Raw genomic sequence first — 17,779 nt, forward strand, 5'->3', positions numbered from 1 at the left:
ATGTATTAGTGGGCATTCCCACCAGCAGTAAAATTATTATTATTTTTGAGACACAGTCTTGCTTTGCCCCCTAGGCTAGAGTGCAGTTGCATTATAGTTCACTGCAACCTCAAACTCCTAGGCTCCAGGACTACGGGCAAGTGCCACCATGCTTGGCTAATTTTTTCTTTTTCTTTTTTGTAGAGATAATGTCTTACTCTTGCTGAGGCTGGCCTCAAACTCCTGACCTCAGGGATCCTCCCGCCTGGCAGTCCCAGAGTGGTAAGATTAAAGGCATGAGCCACTGAGCGTGGCTTTTTATTACTATCTAAAAAAACAAGGAGCTAAAAAAAAAAAATAAATAAAAAACAAAACAAACAAAAAAAACAAGGAGCTGAGTGTAGCTCATTCTGTAATCCCCACGAGTAGAAGGAGGCTAAGGGGGGAGGATTGCTTGAAGCCAAGAGTTCATGGCTGCAGTGAGCAGCATAGCACTCCAGTCTGGAGGACAAGGAGAGTCATTTAAAAATTTACATAATGGGGCAGCACCTGTGGCCTAGTGGGTAGGGTGCCAGCCCCATATACCCAGGGTGATAGGTTTGAACCCAGCCCTGGCCAGCTAAAACAGCAGTGATAACTGCAACAACAAGAAAAAATAGCTGGGCATTGTGGCTGAGGACTGTACTCCCAGCTACTCAGGAGGGTGAGGCAAGATAATCACCTAAGCCCAAGTGTTTGCGGTTGCTGTGAGCTGTGACACCAGGGCACTGTACCACGAGTGACAAAGTGAGACTGTCTAAAAAGAAAAAAAATTAACATAATGAACTGAATACGTAATTTATATAAAGGTGCAAATTTTATTACTTTTCAAGACGATCATTTAAAAATTATATTTGAAGTCCAGAAGGGTTGGCTCAACCTGTAATTCTAGCGCTTTGGGAGGCATAGGTAAGTGGATTGCCTGAGCTCCAGAGTGGGAGACCAGACTTAGCAAGAGTGAGACTCAGGCTTGGCACCTGTGGCTCAAACATACTGGCGCCACATACTGGTGCCAGCCACACCCACCAGAGCTGGTGGGTTCGAATCCAGCCCAGGCCTGGCAAACAACAATGACAACTGCAATCAAAAAATAGCTGGGTGTTGCGGCAGGCGCCTGTGGTCCCAGCTGCTTGGGAGGCTGAGGCAAGAGAATCGCTGAAGCCCAGGTGTTGTGAGCTGTGGTGCCATAGCACTTTACCCAGGGTGACAGCTTGAAAAAAAAAAAAGAGTGAGACTTAGTCTCTTCTAAAAATGGAAAAACTGGTGTTTTTTCTCTGTTCACTTCTCCTTTCACACAAATAGCCCTGGACACCCATATTACCAAACTTGTCTCAACTGCCACAAGGATCATCACCAAATTCTGCTTGAAGGACTGAAAAAGGGCAAGAATATCCCAGAATGGGCATGAGTAGCTTGAAACTGATGAAGTATGTCCTGTTTTTCTTCAACTTGCTCTTTTGGTTCTGTGGCTGCTGCATTTTGGGCTTTGGGATCTACTTCCTCCTGGTCCACAATTTTGGAGTGCTCTTCCATAACTTACCCTCCCTCACTCTCAGCAATGTGTTCGTCATCGTGGGCTCCATTATCATGGTGGTTGCCTTCCTGGGCTGCATGGGCTCTATCAAGGAAAACAAGTGTCTGCTTATGTCGTTCTTCATCTTGCTGCTGATTATCCTTCTTGCTGAGGTGACCTTGGCCATCCTGCTCTTTGTGTATGAACAGAAGCTGAATAAGTACGTGGCTGAGGACCTGACAAAGAGCATTCACGGTTACTACTCACACAACAGCACCAACGTGATGTGGAACTCCGTCCAGTCATTTCTACAGTGTTGTGGCATAAATGGCACGAGTGATTGGTCCAGAGGCCCACCACCATCTTGTCCCCGAGATCCAGAAGTGACGGGTTGCTATAAAAAAGCAAGACTGTGGTTTCATTCCAATTTCCTGTATATTGGAATCATCACCATCTGTGTTTGTGTGATCCAGGTATTGGGGATGTCCTTTGCACTGACCCTGAACTGCCAGATTGATAAAACCAGCCAGGTCTTAGGGCTGCGACCTGAAACTGCTCTGTGCTGGAGAGACTTGTTTCATCTCTGGAAATCCAAAGCCATTTATAGCATGAAGTCCTAAAGGATTGCCTGCTGGATTGGCATCTTTGTCTCCTCCCATCTCTTCCCTGTGTAGTTCCCTGTCTTATAAAACCAGAGAAGAAAGTGTTGACCAGGTATTTTCCATCTCAGTCAGCAAGACAACCTTCTACCCACTATAGCAGCAGCCATGTCTCCTAAGGTGGTGAAACTAACACCTGTGTGGTTTTTGGATATAAGCAGCCAAGAGAATATGTAACACTAAGAGCTCAAGATCAAAGGTTGGGGTCCAAGATATTAATTTTTCCATTTTCCTATTGTCACATTAGTCTTCAGATTCCAAATCATGCCCAGTCTGTTCTCCAAAGTCAAGGAAGAGACAAGCTGAAGTGAGTCCTGGATCTAGATTCACTGGATTGTTGTCACAACCCTGTTTCTTTTTGGCTAGAGGCCATGGCTATAGGCATGACAGAGTACATTTTCTTCCAAGAGCCAGGTTTCATGTCACTTTCCTAAACGGCTAAATGTCTTATTGGTTTATTTTATATCTTTCTGAAAAAACTATCCAGTAATTCATATCCTGACTTCAACCAGTGTCTTAGCTAATAATCCCATTCAAAGGACTTTTAGTGTTATGTCTCTCTCGGATAAGGTTTTGTTAATGTACAATTTTAACTCTTCATTAAATAAAGTAGCTTATAATCTCAAAAAAAATAAATAAAAATAAAAAATAAAAATGGAAAAACTACCTGGGGATTGAGACGCTGTTTCCCCGAAAATAAGACATCCTCCGAAAATAAGACCTATTTACAGGAAAGATAAGACGTCCCCTGAAAATAAGACCTAGCACATCTTTGGGAGCACGCCTTAAAATAAGACACTGTCTTATTTTCGGGGAAACAGGGTACTAGGGAGGCTGAGGCAAAAGCCCAGCCTTGAGCCCAAGAGTTTGAGGTTGCTGTGAGCCTTGATGCTATGGCATTCTACTCAAGGCATCAGACAGAGACTGTCTCAAAAAAAAAAAGAAAAAATATATATGAATTTTTAAAAATTAAATGAAGAAGCCAGGTTCAGGGGCCTGGGCCTCTAGTCCCAGCTGCTGGACGGCTAAGGGAAGAGGATAGCCTGAGCACAGGAGTTTCTCAGGCCTCAAGCCTGTGGACAGCCACTGCACTCCAGCCTGGGCAACATTATGAAACTCAGTTTCTAAAACAACGTAACAGTAGTAAATGAAAAAATGGTCAGCCTCTCAGTCCTTTCAGCCCCAGACCAAGTTTCCCTTTCACTCTGTCCCTATCTCCGTCTTCTGGGAACCTACTGCCCTACGCGAGAGTTTCTGTACGGAATCAGTCTTCTGCTGCACTGCCTTTGCCCCACGTCTTACTGTACCCCTGAGCATTCTGATTGGCTGTAGCTCTCCCATGTGCTCTGACGGACTGCTCTGATTGGGGGAGGGCAGGCCGCGAGCGCAAGGATACCCTTTTCCTGGGCTATGGCGGTGGCGAGCGGTGACTTCGTGATTGTTGTGTGGTGCCTTGAGGTGGAAGCTGTGTGAAGCGCGTGGCCTCGTCCCAGGACTTAGTCTTGGGACGTTATGGCCAGCGTCCACGAGAGCCTCTACTTCAATCCCATGATGACCAATGGGGTGGTGCACGCCAACGTGTTCGGCATCAAGGATTGGGTGACGCCGTATAAGATCGCAGTGCTGGTGCTGCTGAACGAGATGGGCCGTACGGGCGAGGGTGCGGTCAGCCTCCTGGAGCGGCGGAAACTCAACCAGTTGCTCCTGCCGCTGCTGCAGGTGAGAGGCGCCAGTTGACTCTCGCTCATTCAGCAAACTTTTACTGGGCGCCTGCTCTGTGCCTGACTTGGCTCAGGGCCTGGGGGAATGGAGGTCCTCAAATACTCTCCCTGCCCTAGAGGAAAGCGAAAAAATAAAGATAGCTAATACCGCCAGCTAACATTTATTAGGCGTTTATGGTAGGCCAGGCGCTTTACCTTTTTTTTTTGCATGTATACGTCTGGCTACAGTATTTATTAGCTTAGTGACTGGCAGCCAGTAGTTATATTATCAAATCCTCCGTCTTCGGTAAAAGGCGCCACATAAAGTCTTGAGTATGGGACACTCAAGAGTTGAATCATACAGATTCCTCACCCTAGAGGACCATAATAAATGGTAAAAATGACATAAAATTAACAAGGAGCATTGATTGAATACTTAATGTTAGTTAAGCACTTCTCATGTTTTATTTTTCAGACTTAGGTAGTAGCTCCACTTTACTAGCTGCTGTTCAGGCAAGTTTCTTAATCTGTTTGGGTCTCAGCATTCTTTATGTAAAATGGGAACAATAATAGGAGCTATGTTCTTAGCACATAGTAAATGCTCAATGTCAATTTATTTGTTTTTTTTTTGAGACAGAGTTTCACTTTGTCGCCTTCGGTAGTGTGCCATGGCGTCACAGCTCACAGCAAACTCAAACTCTTGGGGGCTCAAGCGATTCTTTTGCCTCAGCCTCCCAGTAGCTGGGACTACAGGCGGCCACCACAATCCCCAGCTATTTTTTTGTTTTTAGCAGGCCCTGGCTGGATTCGAACCCACCAGCCCAAGAGAATGTGGCTGGCACCTTAACCACTGAGTTACTGGCGCCCCAATGTTAAATTAATTTAATACTTTGATTTTAATGCATTCCTTTAGGGCAGGACCTTCCCCTGTCAATCATAGTTTTTCCATTTATTTGTGATTATGTGATTGATTTCTCTGTCCCCATCTAAAGTCTTACCTCCATGAGATCAGTACTTTGTCCTGTTTTTGTTCACCCTTGTGTCCCCAAGGGTAATACAGTGTATTATCCCCATCAGGCTAGTACAGTGCCTGATGAAATGTGATGTGCCTTTCTAGAGGTGTAGGAGTGTGCTCATGTAAATGAGGAGGATTTCTTTTCTTTCTTTTTTTGAGACAGAGTCTCACTGTGACACCCTTGGTAGAGTGCTGTTATGTCACAGCTCACAGCAACCTCCAACTCTTGTGCTCAAGCAAGTCTCTTGCCTCAGCCTCCCTGGTAGCTGATGACTACAGGCGCTCGCCACAATGCCCACTGTTTTGTTGTTGCAGTTGTCATTGTTGTTTAGCAAGCCCGGGCTGAGTTTGAACCTGCCAGCCTCAGTGTATGTGGCTGACGCTTTAACTGGTGTGCTACGAGCGCCAAGCCAAATGAGGAGGATTTCTTAGAGAAAGTGATGTGTTAAGCTGGGGCTTGAAGGATGAGGGATGAGCAGTTGTCTGTTGAAGAATAGTTGTGGTAGAAATAGAGAGCTGGGTTCCTGGGCTCCCAGATTAAATGATTTTAAGAGGTAAACCTAATAAAATTAGCACCTAGAGTTGCATTTCTGCCCCTCAGTATAGTTCACAAAGGATGAAAAAAACATTCTTGTTAATGTCCAGATCCAAAAAGAAACTAGATAGAAAAAAACAAACCCAGATTCATCAAATGTATTTGTGGGAGAGAGGAACAAGAGAAAGAGGGAAGGGAGGATGCTGTGGTTAAGAGGTTTGCCTGGTTAAATAAAAGGAGCACTGTCTTTAACTTGTAGTTCTCAGTCCTAGCTACATTACTATTATTATTAGTGCATTTCCCCCATTGTTAGAAAAACAGTCATAATACTAAAATTTTGATGAATAGGGAAAATAAGCAGTACTGCTGGTGTCTTAACTCTCACTTTCCTGCTTTTGCTCAAGCTACTTTTTGTTTTGTGGGATTCTTCTTGTTTTTTGCCTGGCTGACTACTCTCTCTCTCTATTTTTTTGTTTTTGAGACAGAGTCTCACTATGTCACCCTCGGTAAAATGCTGTGGTGCCACAGCTTACAGCAACCTCCAACTCTTGGTCTCAAGTGATTCTCTTGCTTCAGCCTCCCAGGTAGCTGGGACTACAGGCACCCACCACAGCGTCTGGCTGTTTTTTAGAGATGGGGTCTTGATCTTGCTCAGGCTGGTCTTGAACCTGTGAGCTCAGGGCAATCTGGGATTACGGGTGTGAGCCACGGTGCGGCCTAATTTTTTTTTTTTTTGAGACAGTCTCACTTTGTTGCCCTCAGTAGAGTGCTGTGGCATCACAGCTCACAGCAACCTCCACCTCTTGAGCTTAGGTGATTCTCTTGCCTCAGCCTCCCGAGTAGCTGGGATTACAGATGCCTGCCACAACACCAGGCTATTTTTTTTTGTTGTTGCTGTTGTTGCAGTTTGGCTGGGGCCGGGTTTGAACCCGCCACCCTGGGTATATGGGGCCAACACCCCACTCACCAAGCCACAGGCACTGCCCCCTTTGTTTTTTTTTCTTTTTGAGACAGAGTCTCACTCTCTTCCCTTGGCTAGAGTGCTGTGGTGTTGTCATAGCTCACAGCAGCCTCAAACTCTTGGGCTCAAGTGATCCTCTTGCCTCAGCCTTCTGAGTAGCTGGGACTACAGGTGCCTGCCACAACATCTGGCTAGTTTTTCTATTATTATTATTTTTTGGAGATAGTCTCACTCTTTTGTCCTTGGCTAGAGTGCTGTGGCATCATAGCTCACAGCAGCCTCAAACTCCTGGATTCAGGTGATTCTCCTTCCTCAGCCTCCTGAGTATCGGGGACTACTGGCTCCTACCACAATGCATGGCTAATTCTTCTATTTTTAGTAGAGATGGGGTCTTGGCTCTTGCTCAGGCTGGTCTTGAACTCCTGAACTCAGGCAATTTACCTGACTAGACCTCCCAGAGTGCTAAGATTACAGGTATAAGCCACTGTGCCAGCCCATTTGAATAGTCTTTTTTTTGGTTTTTGGCTGGGGCTAGGTTTGAACCTGCCACCTCTGGCATATGGGACCGGCACCCTACTCCTTGAGCCACAGGCGCTGCCCTTGAATAGTCTTTAATGGCTGCATTGTATTTCACAGTAAGAAAAACAGCATAATTTAACTTTTTGTTAAAATTGGCAATTTAAGTCTTGGACTTACAGGTTCTTTTCAGTTTTTCTTCATTTAAAAAAAATGCATGTCAAAAAAAAAATGCATGGGGGCGGCGCCTGTGGTTCAGTGAGTAGGGCGCCAGCCCCATATGCTGAGGGTGGCGGGTTCAAACCCAGCCCCGGCCAAATTTCAACAAAAAAATAGCCGGGCGTTGTGGCAGGCGCCTGCAGTCCCAGCTGCTCAGGAGGCTGAGGCAAGAGAATCGCGTAAGCCCAAGAGTTAGAGGTTGCTGTGAGCCGTGTGACGCCACGGAACTCTACCCGAGGGCAGTACAGTGACACTCTGTCTCTACAAAAAAAAAATGCATGTTGAACATATCTTCCCTAGAAAAGGGATTGGTGGGTTATCTACATCTAAAGTTGGCATGTATTCTATCAACTTACTCCCACCCCCAAAGGTTCAATGTTTAGTTTTAAACTTTAGCCAGATTGTAATCTTCTTGATACCTGAGATTGCATGTTATTTGTCCCTAATAGTATTTTTTATGGACTTTAAGGCATAGTGTATCTGCCTGTCTTACAAAGTTTGTCAAAGGATCAAAGGAGATGATGTTTGTGAGAAACAGAACACCAGGGGGGTGCCTGTGGCTCAATGACTAGGGCGCTGGCCCCATATACTGGGGATGGCGGGTTCAAACCTGGCCCTGGTCAAACTGCAACAAAAAATAACCGGGTGTTGTGGCAGGCACCTGTAGTCCCAGCTACTCAGGAGGCTGAGGCAAGAGAATCGCCTAAGCCCAAGAACTGGAGGTTGTTGTGAGCTATGATGCCATGGCATTCTATCGAGGGCGACCAAATGAGACACTCTCTCTAAAAAAAAAGAACACTAATATTTATATAGTGTTTTTCAATTTACAAAGTACTTTGTATTATCTTACTTAGTTTTTTTTGCAGTTTTTGGCCAGGGGTGGGTTTGAACCTGCTACCTCCGATATACGGGGCCAGCGCCCTACTTTAGCCACAGGTGCCGCCCTATCTTACTTAGTTTTTGCCCAGAACAATGGTGATGCTTATTATTATCTCCATATTGCAGATAAGGGAAACTAGGACTCAAGAGAGGTCACAATTTTTCCATGATTACAAAGCTGAGAAGGGTGCGGCACCTGTGGCTCAAGGAGTAAGGCGACGGTCCCTTATGCCAGAGGTGGAGGGTTCAAACCTAGCCTCGGCCAAAAAACAAAAAACAAACAAACAAAGCTGAGAAGGAAGGAACAGTAGATCCGCAGACTTTAAATACTGTTGTTTTTTTTTTTCTATTTTAGACTTGACTAAACAAAAACAGTATAGAAATGTGATGTGTTACTTTAGCATTTTAGGTCGACAGAAAAATCCTGATTTGAGATTTTGTGTTTGGAGTGATTGTTACAGAAGTGGGGTTGATGAATGAATTTATGTTTGCAGTTGTTATCAATCTCCAGCTCATTAAAATTTATTCGTAACCTCCCTATCTCCCCTTTACTCAGGGCCCAGACATTACACTGTCAAAACTATACAAGTTAATTGAAGAATCTTGTCCTCAGCTGGCAAATTCAGTGCAGATCAGGTAAACCTCATTTTCTTCTGTATATATGAAGTGGTATTATGGTGGATGAAAATGTAAATAGGGCGGGTGGTGCCTGTGGCTCAGTGAGTAGGGCGCTGGCCCCATATGCCGAGGGTGGCGGGTTCAAACCCAGCCCCAGCCAAACTGCAACAAAAAAATAGCCGGGCATTGTGGTGGGCGCCTGTAGTCCCGGCTGCTCGGGAGGCTGAGGCAAGAGAATCGCGTAAGCCGAGAGTTAGAGGTTGCTGTGAGCCGTGTGACGCCACAGCACTCTACCCGAGGGCGGTACAGTGAGACTCTGTCTCTACCAAAAAAAAAAAAAAAGAAAATGTAAAAGGGCATGTGGTAATTAATGTTTTAAAAAAAGATATCTTCATTATTTTATGTTGTTTCCTGAGTACCTTTACTTAATTTTGTTTTTAAAAATGAATAACATTAAACATACTATTTTGTAGCTTTTTCCCACAAAATTTGTTTTGTTATTCTATATGAATCTACTTCATTCTTTTTAAGTATTGCAGAGTATACCATTTTTACTGGCTGATGTGATACTTCAGCAAATTTTATGATAAAAGAGCAATGACAAGTTTCAGAAATATAGGAGTCACATTTTGGCTCATGAAGTTTGTTTTATGAGCTGCCATTTCATACAAATTCCTGAATTGCCTTTAAAATAGATTTATTTCATATAATTGAAGACTATGAAGTGAGAGGAGATGTTCAAAGGGCCTTCCTAAAATGTGCACCTCAATTTTCTCATTCAGAATCAAACTGATGGCTGAAGGCGAGTTGAAGGATATGGAACAGTTTTTTGATGACCTTTCAGATTCTTTTTCTGGAACTGAACCAGAGGTTCACAAAACAAGTGTAGTAGGTATGAAACTATTCTAGGAGCAGAGAGTATTTTCGTTGAAGGGAGCAGCTTTCTAAGTCATATATATTGTTACTTTGCTATATCTGTGAACAAACAGTGGGGATGTTAAACATGTTGTAGTTTGTATTTATTGCTGTGCTATTTTGATCTATATTTAAAAAATTAACTTGTGGAAAAGCACCTTCTGTTTTGTCTACAATAGTCAGAGACCGAGCCTGGTCCTGGGGTTTTTAGGGTTTCCCAGCTCTTTCCTCACAGTCCTCTGGATCACTTGCCTGCATTGTACAACTGTAAGTGAGGGTCACCACCTAGACTTATGAAGAGAGGTAAGTAAAAATACATTATTGATACAGTATACAAGGTGAGGGCATACATGCTGTTTCTTTGATGCTTCTATTAGCTTTGTATCCATGCTCCATCCATCCGGGTTTTTTGCATGGTAATTTTTATGTTATTCAACATTAGTTATTTCTCAGTATTTTTCTATGTGTCTGGATTATATAGGATAGACATGGAATTTCTTCTTATGGAGATTACCTTCAGATTGGGGGAGTCAGATGGTAAAAGTAAACAAATAAAATAATTTCACATTGTTCAAACAGTGATGAAGAAAAAAATGGAGGCTTTAGGGATAGAGATGGTGGAAGAGTGGTGGGAGGGCTGAGCCCTGAATAAGAAAAGAAACCAGCTTTGTAAAGGATGGAGTGAGAACGTTCTAGGAAGAGGGAGTGGCAACTGCAAGTGGTTCTGTCTGATTCTTTTTGAAGAAGAATTATTGCCTCTGCCACAGCACAAGCCTGTATTTCCATTAATGCTTTCACCTTGTCTATGGTCTTATTTTGTAGGTTTATTTCTGCGTCACATGATCTTGGCCTACAGTAAGCTTTCTTTCAGCCAAGTGTTTAAACTGTACACTGCCCTTCAACAGTACTTTCAAAATGGTGAGAAAAATGGTAAAAGTACAGTAGAAGATGCTGATATGGAACTGACCAGTAGAGAGGAGGGTGAAAGAAAAATGGAAAAAGAAGAACTTGACGTATCTGTAAGGTAATTGGGTTTTTCTGACAGGGATCCTTTTCCTGTGAAACAGTATAATTTCACATGTAGTAAATCCTTATTCATTCAGAGTTTGTGTGCTGGCTCTGCCATAGTTGCCCCTTCAGATCCAAGAATTTGACTCACAGGGGCCCCTTGCCTTCTGCCCTATGATTGGTCAGTGAGAGGCACTTGTGGGAAATGCAGAGGTCCGAGGAGAGTGAGGTGAGGGTGTGCATTCATTGGCCCCCTTTCTTCAGGGCCATGTGCAGCTGGCTCTGGGGTCACAGCGTGCATCAGGCCCCCTGCACCATCCTTTGGGGATTCAGTGACTAGGAGCAAGGCTTTCCATGCCCACGTTGTACAGGCACCCAGTGTTACCCGCCCTGGGCACTGTATTGTCCCGTCTCTCTTCTCTAACCCTGGCTCTTTCTTTTGTGAAGTTATCCTTTGTAAGTGGTCTTCTCAAGCTACTCAGTTTGAATATGCCATTTGTTTTCTGCTGTGAGACCCTGACTGGTAGTATTCATTACATCAGAGTAAATTATCAATTGATTAATTCAGTGAAGAAGCCTTCTAAGGCTCTGGGAATGTGGTGTCATTGCTCACCTAGTTCAAGCTTGAAGCCCAGGAGTGTCGTTGGTTCTTTTCTGTCCTTCACTCCAGTCCCTCAGCAGATCCCGTCAGTCCTTCCTCCCAATATGTTCAGAACTTGTTCACTTCTCTTATCTCTACGCTGCCCCTAGAGTTGAAACACCAAACCTCTACCAGATGACTGCCCTAGCCTACCTGGTCTGCTTGCCTCCACTCTAGTCTCCCTTATGATCTGCTCTTTAGACAGCATCTAGGGGAACCTTTAAGAATGTAAATAGGGGGCGGCGCTTGTGGCTCAGTGAGTAGGGCGCCGGCCTCATATACCGAGGGTGGTGGGTTCAAACCCAGCCCCAGCCGAACTGCAACAAAAAAATAGCCGGGCGTTGTGGCGGGCGCCTGTAGTCCCAGCTGCTGGGGAGGCTGAGGCAAGAGACTCACATAAGCCCAAGAGCTGGAGGTTGCTGTGAGCCGTGTGATGCCACAGCACTCTACCGAGGGCAGTAAAGTGAGACTCTGTCTCTACAAAAAAAAAAAAAAAAAAAAAAAGAATGTAAATAGGACCACAGCCCTTTTCTGGCCCTAGACTGTTCTTAGATTTTAATTAATTAGTTAATTAGTTTTTTCCCCCATGTCCCCATCTGTTTCCCCCGTCTGTAGATTTTAGAGAGAAATCTGAGCTTTCTGTGGCCTCCGTGTTTGTGTGACTTGGCCTCGTTGTCTCCTGCCCTCTTTCTCTTTACTTTCCCCTTCATTCTCAGCAGTCTAAATGTTCTTTCAGTTTCTTGAATACTCTCAGCCAGTTTCTGTGTCACTTTGGCTGGAATGTTCTTTTCCAGCTTTTCACCTCATTTTCTCTCTTTTTCCCATTCAGATCTGAGCTCAGATGTCCTCAGATAGGCTTCCCTGACCATGAGGTAGCCTAGCCCCCATCCCAAATACTTTAAGCTTATTTCCTCCATACCTCTCTTCTGTAAATAACCTTTTAAGTTTACCTGTTCATCTGTTTCCCCTTCTCACTCCTTGAGAGCTAATACCCTTCTTCATCTTGTTTCACCACTTTTTTTTTTTGTCAGGAGTGAGTGCTACCCTATGCCCTGAGCAGAGTGCAGTGGCATTGTAGCTCACTGCAACCTCATACTCAGGCTGTGGGTATCCTGCTACCTTAGCCTCCAAAGCTGCTGGGATTACAGGTGCTTGCCACGGCACCTAGCTGAGTTTTTCAATTTTTTTCATGAGTTGGGGCTTGTCTCACTTTCGCTCAGACAAGTCTCAAACTTCTGAGCTCAAGCAATCCTCTCGCCTCAGCCTCCCACAGTGCTGGGACTGCAGGTGTGAGCCACTGCGCCTGGCTGTTTCACCACATTTTGCTGCTGCTTAGTGTATTGCCTGATTCACAGTATGTGTTCTTTAAATACATGTTGGGTAGATGCATGCAGAGAATTCATGTATAAAGTGTGTCATTCATGTTGGGAACTGGCCCAGTAACACTTTTTTTTTTTTGTAAAGGCAGAGTCTCACTTTATCACCCTTGGTAGAGTACCGTGGCGTCACACAGCTCACAGCAACCTCCAACTCCTGGGCTTAAGCGATTCTCTTGCCTCAGCCTTCTGAGTAGCTGGGACTACAGGCGCCCGCCACAACACCCGGCTATTTTTTTTTTTTTTTATGGATTAATTCCTTTATTCAACAGATTTTTATTGGTCATTAGAAATGTGTCCGCCACTTTTCTAAGCACTTGAGGAGATACATTAGTGAACAAAACTGCCACATTCCATGCCCTCCTTAGCCTTACATTTTAGTGGAGCGAGACAATAAACGGAAAGCATAGTCGGAAAAATACACCTTATGTTCTAAGTAGGTAAGTGCTATGGAGCGATACATACTCATACACATGTTTATGTACATCATATCAGATCAATAGCTTAGGAAGCTTCTGGTGTGGAGGGAACATTTTTCGGGGAATTTTTTCTTTTTTTTTTTTTTTTTGTAGAGACAGAGTCTCACTTTATGGCCCTCGGTAGAGTGCCGTGGCCTCACACAGCTCACAGCAACCTCCAACTCCCAGGCTTAAGCGATTCTCTTGCCTCAGCCTCCCGAGTAGCTGGGACTACAGGTGCCCGCCACAACACCCGGCTATTTTTCGGTTGCAGTTTGGCCGGGGCTGGGTTTGAACCCGTCACCCTCGGTATATGGGGCCGGCGCCTTACCGACTGAGCCACAGGCGCCACCCTTTCGGGGAATTTTTTCATGCATCTTTAGGTGGCAGTGGTATGTGGATGACTGGCGGTAGCTTCTGTGACAAAGAGAAGACGTACAGGGCTACTCTCGTGTGGATACTCACATGAGCCCACAGGTTGGTTTTGTGGCTGAAGGACTTTTCACACATGCTGCATGCAGAAGGCCTTTCTCCTTTGTGAATTATCTGATGCACACGTAGGTCTGATGTCTGGAAGAAGATTTTGTGACACTCAGAACAAACAAATGGCCTCTCGTTCCTGTGTCTTCTCTGGTGGGCTAATAAGTGACATAGATATTTAAAGATCTTGAGACATTCCTCACATTTACATGATTTGGGGGCACCAGGGGAATCTTTCTTGGTGTACACCACATGTGGAGTTTCCCTCACTTCTGTGATTGATAGGGATAGACTCGGGGGCAGACTGGTCTGGCTTAGAGAGAAACCCTGGTCCCACTTCCATAGGGACATCTTGATAAAAGGATCCCTTTAGGGGCCCTTCCTGGGACCTGGAAATGCCCATCCCTTCTCTTCTGAAGTTTTGTGGGTTCTCACAGAAGACATCTTCATCTTCAGGCCAAGGACCATTTCTCTTCCTGAGTAATAAGTAGGGAAGACGTTTGATTGCCTTGACTAGTACTGCCATTTACTTGAGTAGTTTTCAAAGAAATGTCGCAGCCATATTCTTTATCTTCTTGTCGTCCTGTTTCCAAGGGGGTATCATGGGGAGTCTGGAAGGGAACCTCCATGTTCTCTTCTGTTAGGGTTCTTGCTGAAAACTTTTTTAAGATGTATAATGACTTCTTTCAAGGGCATATTCTCAGAGAAGAGCCTCTTGTCCCTGCATGCAGACGTGGACTAAAACAGGTTCCTTCGTGCAATCAAAAGTCATATTCTCCATTAATTTCTCCAGGTTTCTGCCACTTGATTCCCATTTCTCTTTCAAAGTGGACCTGTCCTTACAGTGTCCACTAATTACAAACTGTTCAGGACCAATTGAGAAATAATTTCGTCCTTGCTGTGCTTTTCTGGTTGCAGCCACGAGTGAAAAAACTCGTAGATTTTTTGCAATTCCTGCCTTGCACGTGAGTTACTGCTGTTTTGAAACGAGTTGAGTGCTTGAAAACCTAAAAATTCCTTCTCCGTTCTAGCAAGTCTTTGGGTTGGTTCAAACACTAGATTTTCTGGTCCAAGATTATTCCCAGATGGTTAACACTGAAATGAGGTTCCGGGATATAAAGCCATTCTTTTTTTTTTTTTTTGTATTTTTTTATTTTTTGGCCGGGGCTGGGTTTGAACCCGCCACCTCCAGCATATGGGACCGGCGCCCTACTCCTTGAGCCACAGGCGCTGCCCGATATAAAGCCATTCTTAGCAAGAGTTCTCAGAGAATCAACATTGATGCTTCACTTTCTGGTGTCTCTGGAGATCTGTTTCAACAATTAGTAGATCCTTAAAGACTTCTTTGTGTTGAGCTTCAAAGTGGGCAATACCGAGCTGAAACTGAGCTGATGTGTGGCTGGCTTTCCTCCTTGGGCTCATCTCAATGCCTGGCTATTTTTTTGTTGCAGTTTGGCCGGGGCCAGGTTTGAACCCACCACCCTTGGTATATGGGGCTGGTGCCCTACCCACTGAGCCACAGGCACTGCCCCCAATAACACTTTTTATTGACTGTCCTTCTTTTTGCTGTCTCACTTTTTTGCTCCCCAACCAGTTACCTGGTATCACTTCCCAAGGAAACTTCTTATACTTGCAGGAAAGATATGTGTGTGTATGTTGTGTGTGTATACACATTTCATATTCCCTCCTCTCAAGGAGACTGCAGTCTGGTGAGGAAAACTGACAGAGTGTGTTCAGAGCTCTGAGAGAAGTAAGCCCCATTGGGTACCAGTGGCTCATGCCTATAGTCCCAGCTACTTGAGAGGCTAAGGCAGGAAGATCACTTGAGACCCGGAGTTTGAGGCCAGCATGGGCAACAGTAGAAGACCCTGTTTCTACAAAAACATAAAAACAGCCAGATGTGGTGGTGCATGCCTGTACTTGCAGCTACTTGGGAGGCTGAGGGGAGAGGATCACTTAAGTCTGGGGGTTTGAGGCTGTAGCCAGCTATGATTATGCTACTGTACATCAGCTTGGGCAATAGAGCAAGATCTTTTTTTTTTTTTTTTTTTTTTTTGGTTTTTGGCCTGGGCTAGGTTTGAACCTGCCACCTCCGGCATATGGGACCGGCACCCTACTCCTTGAGCCACAGGTGCCGCCCAGAGCAAGATCTTAAAACCAGCACGTTGTACCCCATGATTGCATTAATGTACACAGCTATGATTTAATAAAAAGAAAAAAAAAATTCCAGCTTCAAAAAAAATAATTAATAAACCCCAGCTGTCATGAGTAGGTTTTACTATTTTACTGAGAGCTTATCATTTACTGCATTGCAGATTGTTAGGCAGCTGTAACCCTGTGGGTGGTGGGGAGTGACATTGTGTGTTGACGGGAGTGCTTCCCACACTTCTATGAATGGCCTCTGTACTGGGGATTTGTTCTGCATATAATAGGAGCAAGAAGATAATAGTACCATTAAGTGCTTCCAAAAACTTTTCCTTATTTGGCTCTGGGTTTATATACTGGCCTTTCTGCCTATGCCCTGTGAGACCTTGGGCCTGTTTTTTATCCTTCTGTGCTTCTAGGTGCTTAATTGCAAAACAGGGATTGTACTACCTCTTCAGAGGGTTTTGTGAGAATTAAATGATAAATTCACATAAAATATTCAGAACTCTGCCTAGTGTAATAAATATTCAATAAATATTATCTATTATTCTCTATTTTCCCTTTTGGTTAATTCCCCTAAGGAGTGCTTCTAAGCTATAGAGTAATCCTTTTTCTAGCTATTTTATATGCTTGAGAGTAGCAAAGTGTCACTTCTTCAGGATGTTAAAATTGAGACTTTTAAAAATTTTAGTTTCCCGGAGGCGCCTGTAGCTCAGTCAGCAGGGTGCCAGTGGCATACACCTAGGATGGCGGGTTTGAACCCCGCCTGAGCCTGCTAAACAACAATGACAACTGCAACCAAAAAATAGCCGGCCATTGTAGCAGGCACTTGTAGTCCCAGCTACTTGGGAGGCTGAGGCAAGAGTTGGAGGTTGCTGTGAGCTGTGTGCCATGGAACTCTAAGCAGGACGACAGCTTGAGACTTTGTCTCAAAATTTTTAGTTTGCCATTCTCCTAAACTGATTTGTTTAGGTCTAACTGCATCTTTTAGTTTTTATCCTAGTCTAAGAAGCCATTTGTTTATAAGCTGAGATATTACCGTAAAGGTATATGGTTTCAGAAAATAGAGTACATTTTGTGAATTGAATCATCTAGAAAATGTAAGAATTGTGTTATTTAAATAATCCCAGCACTCTGGGAGGCTGAGGTGGGTGGATTGCCTGAGCTCATGAATTTGACACCAGCCTGAGCTAGAGCAAGACCCTGTCTCTAAAAATAGCTGGGCGTTGGGGCAGGCACCTGTAGTCCCAGCTACCTTGGAGGCTGAGGCAAGAGAATCACTTGAACCCAAGAGTCTGAGGTTGCTGTGAGCTATGACTCTATGGCACTCTACCACGGGCGACAAAGTGAGACTCAAAAACAAAAACAAAAAACGTATTTTAATTATAATTTTTCATTTAAAAGAAATTATTTTGTTAAAAGGTTTTTTTTTGTTTGTTTTTGTTTTGAGACAGAGTCTCACTATATTGCCCTCTGTAGAGCGCTATGGGCAACCTCAAACTCCTGGGCTTAAGTGATTCTCTTGCCTCAGCCTCCGAAGTAGCTGGAACTACAGTCCCCCCGCCACAACCCTACCTATTTTTTTTTTTTTTTTTTATTGTTGGGGATTCATTGAGGGTACAATAAGCCAGGTTATACTGATTGCAATTGTTAAGTAAAGTCCCTCTTGCAACCCTACCTATTTTTTTGTTGCAATTGTCATTGTTGTTTAGCTGGCCTTGGCCAGGTTCATACCTGCCAAACCTGGTGTGTGTGGCTGGCACCCTACCCACTGAACTATGGGTGCCATCTATTTTGTTAAAGTTTTAAAAAAATTTATAGGATATATTTACATATATTTCTTGATTCATTTAAAAATGAAAATTTAATTTTTTCTTTCCTTTTTTTTGAGACAGAGTCTTGCTCTTTTGCTTTGGGTAGAGTGCAGTGGTGTCATCCTTAGCTTAGTGCAATCTCAAACTCCTTTGCTTATGTTATCCTCCTGCCTCAGCTTCAAGTAGCTGGGACTATAGGTGCCCACCACTATGCCCAGCCAATTTTTCTGTTTTTTACTAGAGACAGGGTCTTGTTCTTGCTCACCCTGGTCTTGAACTGCTGAGTAGGATCCTCATGCTTCAGCCTCCC

The 17,779-nt window shown here is 44.2% G+C and overlaps 2 protein-coding genes across 3 annotated transcripts in view; both read left to right on the forward strand.

The window, feature by feature from the left end:
* The first annotated feature begins 1,373 nt into the window (after positions 1-1,373).
* LOC128584388 (leukocyte surface antigen CD53-like) lies at positions 1,374-2,151 on the forward strand. The gene has a single exon (XM_053589370.1). It carries the CDS (start codon positions 1,417-1,419, stop codon positions 2,149-2,151), a length of 735 nt encoding a protein of 244 aa, XP_053445345.1. The 5' UTR covers positions 1,374-1,416.
* Positions 2,152-3,576: 1,425 nt separating this feature from the next.
* The window catches only part of ANAPC5 (anaphase promoting complex subunit 5), a 45,743-nt gene continuing 31,540 nt past the window's right edge, over positions 3,577-17,779 (forward strand). For both annotated transcript variants that reach the window (XM_053589633.1, XM_053589634.1), the window contains exons 1-4: positions 3,577-3,909; positions 8,572-8,651; positions 9,416-9,525; positions 10,371-10,572. In XM_053589633.1, the coding sequence (XP_053445608.1) occupies positions 3,703-3,909; positions 8,572-8,651; positions 9,416-9,525; positions 10,371-10,572 (599 nt within the window). In that variant the 5' untranslated portion in view covers positions 3,577-3,702. The remainder of the gene's footprint in view (positions 3,910-8,571; positions 8,652-9,415; positions 9,526-10,370; positions 10,573-17,779) is intronic.

Source organism: Nycticebus coucang, chromosome 4 (genome assembly GCF_027406575.1).
Source record: "Nycticebus coucang isolate mNycCou1 chromosome 4, mNycCou1.pri, whole genome shotgun sequence".
Taxonomy (NCBI): domain Eukaryota; kingdom Metazoa; phylum Chordata; class Mammalia; order Primates; family Lorisidae; genus Nycticebus; species Nycticebus coucang.

What these genes read in the sequence shown, in the direction of transcription:
- LOC128584388 (XM_053589370.1), top strand. Translation starts at nt 1,417, where the DNA reads ATGGGCATGAGTAGCTTGAAACTGATGAAGTATGTCCTGTTTTTCTTC.